We start from the raw sequence: 10,449 nt of genomic DNA, 5'->3' as shown, positions 1-10,449 counted from the left end.
ATTACTGTTTTTAAAAAATAAATATAATATTTAGCTCTTCAATTCAAAATGACTTTGAAGGCCTTGAAAACTCAAGAAAAACAGACAAAAAAAAACAACACTGGACCCCATTGACTTTCATTATATGGACATAAAAATAATAATTGAGGTTTGGAAGGACATGAGGTGGAGTACATGATGACAGAACGATCATGTTTAGGTGAAGATACTACGATCTAAACTCTATAGGAGTAATGAGCTTTATATGGAGTGAGCAAGAGTGTGTGTGTGTGTGTGTGTGTGTGTGTGTGTGTGTGTGTGTGTGTGTGTGTGTGTGTGTGTGTGTGTGTGTGTGTGTGTGTGTGTGTGTGTGTGTGTGTGTGTGTGTGTGTGTTTTTTTAACATCTTCATGGCGAGAAAGATTTATGGTAAAACTATATCAGGTTTTTACTATTTATTTATGCTAAAAAACTCTAAAACTACATTTGGTTTAACTTTGTTAAAATGTAATTATATATATAATTTTTTTTGTTTGGTTTTTTTGTTACCTGCAGACTCCACCAGCGCCAGAGTTTTGAGGTGTCCTGCCATGAGGACGTCGTGAAGGTCTCTGTATGTGCAGTTCAGTGTGATATAGCGAACATTTCTGACCATGATGTCCTCCACACGAATATTATACTTCCTGCAGACAGAGATTTCCCACAGTTATGTAATAATCACTGCAGCAGAATTCATAATCCCCGTCACAGCCAGCACATTTACAGAGTCTGCTTCATATGTTCCTCTGATTCACCATTAGTGTGTTTGTTACCTCAAGCCACACTACTGGAGTTAGTGATCTGAACAAACCTGAACAGCCACAATATTAAAAGAACCGGCTTCTTTCAAGCTCGTCAACCTAACAATTATAATAATTCATATTATTTTAAACTAACCACGTTTTATCATCACAGTTTACACATATAATATCATCCAGACTTAAGCATTCAACCTTGTGTGTGTGTGATTTTAATATCTTTGAGATCCTATTAGTTTTATCAACATGTTGAATTAGTTCTTATTATATATTTATATTTTAGTAATTTTACTAAAAAAATTTAATTTTAAAATTACGTTTTTTATGAAAATTACGTTTTATGAGAAACGTTTTCTCATTTTAATTTAATTTTAACAAAAAAATGTATATGTCTATATATTTAGGGGCCAAGCACTGAAGGTGCGGGCACCTATTGTATCTGTTCCCGTTCTTATTAGGGGCCAAGCACTGAAAGTGCGGAGGCACCTATTGTTTTTGTTGGCGTTCTTATTATTATTATTCTTCCGTTTCTTCTTCTTCTTCCGCCATTGAAGTCTATGGCAGCCCTATGAACCGCTTGCGGGAAAGTTGATTTTATTTGACATTCTGATAGAGGACAGTCCCAACATTAAATACACCAATTTTGGTGTCTCCAATTCAGTCCCTCTAGCGCCACCAACAGTCCAAAGTTTCACTCATGTCTATGCTGATAACTTTTGAACCGTAAGGGCTAGAATCAAAATTCTTTTTTCCTCTGATTCCTGAGCTCACGACGATTCGATTGCACCCTATGACGTCATTTTCCGTCATAATAGTTTTCCCGCCATTTTGAATTTTCCAAAAAAACTACTTTTTCGAACTCCTCCTAGGCCGTTGCTCCGAATTTCACGAAAATTGAACCAGATCAACTCCAGACCATGACGACAAAAAGTTATGGAATTCAAGTTGATTCGAATTACCGTTCTCGAATACCGCGCAAATAAATTTTACGTAGCTCTTGCAAAAACAGACGTAAGGCCGTATCTCCACAACGCTTTATCGGATTCAGACCAAATTTGGTACATGTCATCACAAGCATGACCTGAGGCTACATGCTGCGTTTCGGCGCAGCGCCACCTACTGGTCCGGAGATATGAAGAATTTATATTTTTGCTTATAACTTCTGAACGGTTTGTCCAAAAATCACAAAAGTGGTCTCGTTAGATTCAGGGCATCGTGCTGAGTCGACTGATATCCAATTTTCCCATATCGGCCATTTTGGCTGTCGGCCATTTTGAATTATGTGCTAAAATGCTGTATTTTATGAACGCATGAACGTATCGTTACGAAACTCAGTATGGGTCATCAGTACAACGCCCTAAAAGTACTCAAAAATTTATGAGACAGCGCCACCTTTTGGTCAAAAGTTATAATGAAATTTCCAAAAATGCTAATAACTTTTGAATAAATTTGCCTATAGTAATGACACTGATCTCAATAGATTCCTTGGGTTATGCTGAAAACATAGATACCAATTTTGCCATAGTCAATCAAAGTTCCTGTCCGCCATCTTTATTTTCTTTTAAAACCTACTTTTTCGAACTCCTCCTAGACCGAACATCCGATTTTCACCAAAATCGGATCGTGTCATCTCCAGACTGTGCCGAGTAAAAGTTATGGATTTCGTGTCGATAGACAAAACCGTTTTCGTATACCGCAGTGGCAAAGTTGAGGCATGATGCCAAAATGACTATTCAGGCTTTATATCTGCAATGCCTTGACATATTGACACCAAACTTTGTATGTGTCATTGTCACTTCACTCTGACCACATCACATCAGTTTCGTAACTGCGCCACCTATTGGTCGAAAGTGATAATCATATTTTTAGTTATTGTATGTGATTTTTCAACCATTTTGCCAAAATTCATCTTCAAATGTCTTTAATTGCTCCTTGCTGCAGTGGGTCTCACACTCCCAGCCACTTTGGCATGTCTTGTCGTCTTGCTTGCGCTTGGCCCCGGTGATTGCTGCTTGCAGCTATATTTCTTCTTTTTCTTTTTTTTCTTTTTCTTCCGACTGGGCGTCTATGGCAGCCTATAGAACCGTTTGCGGGAAACTTATACAAATTGGCACAGTGATAGAGGACAGCCTGAACTATCACCATAGCAAATTTGGAGTCTCCAACTCATTCCCTCTAGCGCCACCAGCTGTCCAAAGTTTCACTCATGTTTATGCTAATAACTTTTGAACCACAAGGGCTAGAAACAACATTCTTTTTTCCTCTGATTCCTGAGCTCACGACGATTCGACTGCACCCTATGACGTCATTTTCCGTCATAATAGTTTTCCCGCCATTTTGAATTTTCCGAAAAACCTACTTTTTCGAACTCCTCCTAGGCCGTTGCTCCGAATTTCACGAAAAATGAACCAGATCATCTCCAGACTATGACGACCAAAAGTTATGGAATTCAAGTTGATTCGAATTACCGTTCTCGAATACCGCGCAAATAAATTTTACGTAGCGCTTGCAAAAACAGACGTAAGGCCGTATCTCCACAACGCTTTATCGGATTCAGACCAAATTTGGTACATGTCGTCACAAGCATGACCTGAGGTTACTTGCTGCGTTTCGGCGCAGCGCCACCTACTGGTCCGGAGATATGAATAATTTATGTTTTTGCTTATAACTTCTGAACGGTTTGTCCAAAAATCACAAAAGTGGTCTCGTTAGATTCAGGGCGTCGTGCTGAGTTGACTGATATTCAATTTTCCCATATCGGCCATTTTGGCTGTCGGCCATTTTGAATTATGTGCTAAAATGCTGTATTTTATGAACGCATGAACGTATCGTTACGAAACTCAGTATGGGTCATCAGTACAACGCCCTAAAAGTACTCAAAAATTTATGAGACAGCGCCACCTTTTGGTCAAAAGTTATAATGAAATTTCCAAAAATGCTAATAACTTTTGAATAAATTTGCCTATAGTAATGACACTGATCTCAATAGATTCCTTGGGTTATGCTGAAAACATAGATACCAATTTTGCCATAGTCAATCAAAGTTCCTGTCCGCCATCTTTATTTTCTTTTAAAACCTACTTTTTCGAACTCCTCCTAGACCGAACGTCCGATTTTCACCAAAATCGGATCGTGTCATCTCCAGACTGTGCCGAGTAAAAGTTATGGATTTCGTGTCGATAGACAAAACCGTTTTCGTATACCGCAGTGGCAAAGTTGAGGCATGATGCCAAAATGACTATTCAGGCTTTATATCTGCAATGCCTTGACATATTGACACCAAACTTTGTAAGTGTCATTGTCACTTCACTCTGACCACATCACATCAGTTTCGTAACTGCGCCACCTATTGGTCGAAAGTGATAATCATATTTTTAGTTATTGTATGTGATTTTTCAACCATTTTGCCAAAATTCATCTTCAAATGTCTTTAATTGCTCCTTGCTGCAGTGGGTCTCACACTCCCAGCCACTTTGGCATGTCTTGTCGTCTTGCTTGCGCTTGGCCCCGGTGATTGCTGCTTGCAGCTATATTTGTAATTGAGTTCGGTTTCAGTTTTAGTTATTTTATTACATCAAGTTTAACTAAATTAAATTGAGAAATGTTTTGTTTTCGTTGTTTAAGTTTAAGTTGTTTTATATTTTATTTTATTTCAGTTAACGTTTCTTTAATTTCATACAACAATTTTTTTTTACATATATTTTAATTTTAGTAATTTTGCTGTGCTTTCTCATTTTTATTTTATTTTATATGTCTAAATATAGTGTTAATTGATTTCTGTTTCAGTTTTAGCAATTTTAGTACATCAAGTTTAACTAAAATAAAATGAGAAATGTTTTGCTTTTGGCAATTATAGCTAAAATAAAATACGTTTAATTTGTTTTATATTTTGTTTTATTTCATGCAACAATTTTTTTATTTTTTATTATGATTTTAATTTTAGTCATGAAAAATATCTCAGTTTGTTACCAACGTTTTTGTAGGAAACATAATCACACAATTATTTTATTTTATTATTAATAGGATATAAATATTTATCAATTACTACAAAATAAACATTTTTGTTCTGGAAAAAGTGCGATCTAGAGAGCGAGACCATCCAGAGAACCACAAACACCACTCACATTTACCTCAGAAAATGCACAAATATATTTAATATGCATAAACACCACATTTATCTTTATACACAAGTTGTAATTGCTGCCTAACACGTTCATTATGTTGATGTGAACCGCATTATATCACAGCTGTGTGTGTCATACACACATGACCTTGATACAGTCGTCTGATGACTTGTACTTTGTGGATTGTAACACTGAATCAAGCATTTTCTGTAAGGTTGCGTTGAAACATTATGTATCGTTTCAAACTTGAACTGAATAGTTTTTTGTTGGCATACCAGACTTATTTAGTTCTGTATTGATTGACATTCTGGCAGCATTGTGTGTAAACCTGACGAGCCAATAAAACACGCTGAAGTGACAGAGAGAGAGGAAGAGATACAGAGCAGTGAATGTCAATGAGTGTGTGTGTGTGTGTGTGTGTGTGTGTGTGTGTGTGTGTCCTGCTGAGAAGTGAGTTTTCTGCAGATTCCAACTCAGCAAAAACCTAGCTTCCGTCTCTCTCTCTCCCTCTCTCTCTCTCTCTCTCTCTCTCTCTCTCTCACACACGCACACTCACACACACATACACACACACACACAGTTATGTAATTGTTCTCTTGACAGGTATAAATTCGTCTCTGAGATGCTGTAGATGAGTTTGACACCGGGGCAGAAACACAATCATTCAGAGCAAAATACCTGTGTGTGTGTGTGTGTGTGTGTGTGTGTGTGTGTTACCATTTCAAACTTTGAAATCCTGAACATCTGAAAACCTATTAGAAACTAAGATTTATGTGTGTATTGCACAGTTTGCCATTAGTCTGATGTGTTGCAAGGGACTGTGTGTGTGTGTGTGTGTGTGTGTGTGTGTGTGTGTGTGTGTGTGTGTGTGTGTGTGTGTGTGTGTGTGTGTGTGTGTGTGTGTGTGTGTGTGGTGTAATTTACATTTACATTTACATTTAGTCATTTAGCAGACGCTTTTATCCAAAGCGACTTACAACTGAGGACTACAGCAAGCGAGTCATCGTGAAGAGGCAAAAATAACGCAAGAAGTGCTCAAAATACAAAGTTCAGGCATTGCTCAGAGTAGCATAAGCCAAACAAGGGAGGATAAAAGTTTTTTTTTTTTTTTTTTTTTTTTTTTTTTTTTTTTTTTTTTTTTTTATGTCAAGTGCTCACGGAAGAGATGAGTTTTCAGTTGTCTTTTGAATGTAGTCAGGGATTCTGCATTCCGGACGAGGGTAGGGAGATCATTCCACCAGCATGGAACCGTGAATGAGAATGTTCTGGAGAGTGATTTTGTAGCTCTCTGTGATGGTACCACGAGCCGTCGCTCATTGACCGATCGCAGGCAATTTTAGACCCTGTTTGTAAACAGATTGGCCATTTACATGAATTAAGAGAAAACACCATCTCTGTCTTGAGGACTGTGAGTGCCACTCAATTAAAGGAAGGAAATAGTGCATTAATGCCAAAGAAAAATGCAAATCACTTTAAAAAATGAACAACAACTAAAAAAAATTGATAGATTTAAAGTAAATTTGTTAATGTAGTTAAAAGAAACAATAATAATTTTATCTTTTAATTCCATTAAAAAAGCATTTCTTCAGGAACTTCCTGTGAGTTTTAAACAAACGCAGATTTGGATTTATGATTGTTGTTTTCCAGTACAAATATCTAAACGTTTTTAAATCAAGATACATTTACTTGAGAACCAAATGACTTAAGATATTAAGAAATGCTTTCGAAAACAAATTTTTTATTTTTTTTGCTTAACCAGTTCAACTCTGCAGCATATTTTGAATTTTTTAGAGAATTCGGCATATCTGAATTTAAAAGAGCCTCCTACCCACATACATTGGAGTAAATGGATAAAAATGGTCTCATTTTACAGAAAACACTCTAAATTTTAACACAGTGGTGGAATATTGCATATATTTTATTGTATTTATTCACAATATTATGATAAACACACAAAAAAAGTTATATTTTGATACAGTTTTTTATTAAATTGGGGTCAGAAAAAGCAACTTGTTTTTCATTTGAATTAAGTAAATTTTTCTGATCCCATTGGCAGATATTGTTTTAAACACAAACTCACTTAATTTTGATGAGAAAACAAGACTTACTATCTTAAGTTATTTTGCTTCTCTAGTAATTTTTGGAATTTCTAGATATTTGTACTGGAAAACAAGACAAAGATACTAAGTAAGAAAAAAAAAATTCTGCGGTGATAAAAATAAAAACTGTATTTAAAGCAACTTTCCTTACAATATAATTACAGACAGCCCAGTGTTTTTTTTTTTTCATCATTGAGATACTATTATAAAATGTTTTGAATCAATTTTTTGCATTTTCCGTTTTAATTTTACTCAGTTTTATTAATTTTGTTATAATGTTAATATAGTTTTTAATAAATATGTCAGATTTAGTTTTAGTGAATTTTTAGCACATCAAGTTAAAACGAAATGAAAATGAGAAATGTTGCTAAAATAAAATAAGTTTAAGTTTCATATTTTATTTTGTTTCAAGAAACGAAAATGTTTTGCTACGGTTTTAGTTTTATTTAACTATAATAACCCTGACACAGCCAGACTTAAAAATACATTTTGAAAGTGTACGTTTTTAAAAATGTAAGTTGTTAACGTAGTTACGAGAATAACTTGACAGAACTCAAAACATTTAACGCAATCAATTGCCTCAAATTTTTTAAGTTATGAAATTCAAAGTTTAAGTAAGCAGAACAAGCAGATTTTTATTTTAAACTTATACATCTTAATTGTTCTTAACTTGAAATGTTTGAGTACACTAATACTTTCATGTAATCTCAATGTGAACACTTTTATTAGTATAAACTTAGCTAGCTTTAACAAGCTAATCTGCTAACATACTAATTTGCTAACATATTAGCAATAATATGTTATGCAGACGCACTTGCTGTGTGAGTCCAATAACATAAAGGTTTTATTTGCTCTCAGATCAAGATCATGCTCCACTCGTCACCATGATCGTAACTATCCTAAAACCAACATTAACAGAAATTCTTCTAAATTAGCATAACAAAACATTAATCTCGACTAAATCTCCCACTTAACATTAATCTTACACAAAAAAAAACACATTATATTACACTTAATTTTAGCATTGACTCTCCCTTTCGAGTGCCATCGGCAAAGCATGCTGGGAAATAGACATCCCAGCCGTTTCAGTGAAACTTAAGTTCGTCTAAATTAAAAGAAATAATTTCATAAAACTCAAAACAATGAAACGTTTCAGTTTACTTAAAATATATCAGTTCTGTGAACTTGAAAGAAAAAGAAAGTGCTAAATACTCATAAAAGTTCATTTGACTGAACTAATTAGTTTAATTTAAGTTTGTCCAACTCAAACCAATTGAGTATTGTGAGCGTTACGGTTTACAGTGCGCTGTGGTAGTTACTGAGTCCTTCAAAACACTGTGTTGAGGAAGAAAACAAAAACACTGTATGTCAGCAAAACCTGTGTAAGAGACAGACACTCACTCGTGGTGACCCCAGCCGAGCTCGGGCAGGTACGGCAGCTTCTTGATGCGTATAATCGAGTCGTAGATGGACGGCTGAAGACTCTGAGCGACGGCGTTGGCGAGAATCACAGCGATCATGATGGGCAGAATGTGACTTATCTGACCCGTCAACTCAAACACGATCACGGCTGTGGAGACGGTGTGTGTGACCGCTCCGGATAACGCCGCGGCTCCTAAACAGAGAGAGAGAGAGAGAGAGAGAGAGAGTTTTAAACAAAAGCCACTATAGACAAAACCAATGTTTCTTTTGCTTCAATAATGTGTCTTTCAGGCTAATGTAAAAGAAAACACCCAAAACACACTTTTAAGTGTTTATTTTATTGCACTTTTATCTATTTGCATCTGTAGATTTCACAGGGTTTCTGCTGGGTTTAGTCAGTCAAATTCAAGACTTTTTAAGACCTTTTTATGACCATTATGATTTAAATTTATGACCTATTACACAAATTACGAAAAATAACTTTTATATTAGTCGATATAGATAATTATCACGATAAATGTCAAATCTTTATTTCTTTCAAGTTTAAAGGCATATTTTTGCTCCTAAGTGAAAGTTGTAGAGCGTTAATTGTTGTTTTATCCTACCGGTACTCTTTATTGTCAGAACATATCATGACAATACTTGCCAAACAGGGGAACATTCACAAATCTGAGGTAGAACATTCAAACATTTGATATTAGGTACTTAACAACATAAATATCTTTATTGGAAAACTAATTTCTTAGTTTCTGCATGTGCTAATGGGGGTCAAGTCTTGAAACAGGTTTGTGTTGACTTTGATATCTTCATGAAATGTATGAAAAACAGAAGCCTAAATACATTATTAAATACTGTAATTATATTCCATATGGTAGAACCAATGAATGAACGAACATATGAATTTAAGACGTGGCTAAATGTAATTTATGACCTTGTACGGAAAATCCGGACGTTTTTATGACCTAAAATTCTTATTATTAAATTTAAGACATTTTATGACTTTTTATGACTCCGCGGAAACCCTGTTTCAATTACAAAACACTATATATTTGTGGCAATATCCAACTATACATTGTATGGGTCAAAATTATCCATTTTTCTTTTATGCCAAAAATCATGAGGATATTAAGATCATGTTCCATGAAGATATTTAGTAAATGTCCTACCGTAAATATATAAAACATGTATTTTTGTGAGTGAATGCAGCACAATCGTGAACATAAATGCACAACTTTAAAGGAGATTTTCTCAATGTTTAGATTTTTTTGCTCCTCAGATTCCAGATTTTCAATAGTTGTGTCTCGACCAAATATTGTCCTATCCTAACACACCACACATCAATGGAGAGATTATTTATCCAGCGTTCAGAAATCTCAAGTTCAACAAATTGACCCATGTGACTGGTTGTGTGGTCCAGGGTCACGTATATCAAGGCTGTGAGTTTTTCCTCCACTTCAGCAGCACTTACATACGCCAACATTTACAGTTTTACTCCCAGTCTGAAGGGGTTTGTTTATTTAACATTTATTTGAGTTTTTAAATTTTGTTCCTAAAAACATGGTGAAAATATATATTTTTTTCTGGCTTTATGGAGTGCTAAAAAGAGGTATCCAAAATCAAAACTTCACTACGCCAACAAGAGAGAGAGTTTTAACTAAACAAATTAAATACATTAATGGTTCTCCTTAAATTAATAAGGCAAAAATAAAACAAACAATGCAAAATAAACACAAACTGTTGGATCAATTCAACTTATTCAAACTCATGAATTGACAAGATCAGGAATATACTGAATTCAAAACACGTATAAACAAACTGTAAATATGAATTAAATTGATAGTTATAATAATTTTTCTGGAAAATATTTTTTAGTATTGCTATTTTTCAAGATTCAAGATTTTTATTTGTCACGTACAGTTATATACATGATACAACTTGCAGTGAAATGTAAATCTAGTAAGCTACTTATATTGTGCATTAAATGTATATAAATAATAGGTTAAAATTATCCTAAATTTATTGGTTACAT

At 34.7% G+C, this 10,449-nt stretch overlaps 1 protein-coding gene across 1 annotated transcript in view; it reads right to left on the bottom strand.

The window, feature by feature from the left end:
• Positions 1-10,449, bottom strand: part of clcn2b (chloride channel, voltage-sensitive 2b) — a 92,093-nt gene that overhangs the window by 18,262 nt on the left and 63,382 nt on the right. Inside the window, 2 exon segments of the mRNA XM_079610241.1 lie at positions 528-661; positions 8,400-8,613. Of these exon segments, the coding sequence (XP_079466367.1) occupies positions 528-661; positions 8,400-8,613 (348 nt within the window).

This window comes from Phoxinus phoxinus (assembly GCF_949152265.1).
Source record: "Phoxinus phoxinus genome assembly, chromosome: 4".
Lineage (NCBI taxonomy): Eukaryota > Metazoa > Chordata > Actinopteri > Cypriniformes > Leuciscidae > Phoxinus > Phoxinus phoxinus.
Note: the sequence above shows the minus strand (reverse complement) of the source record. Positions and strands in the feature narration are given on the sequence as shown.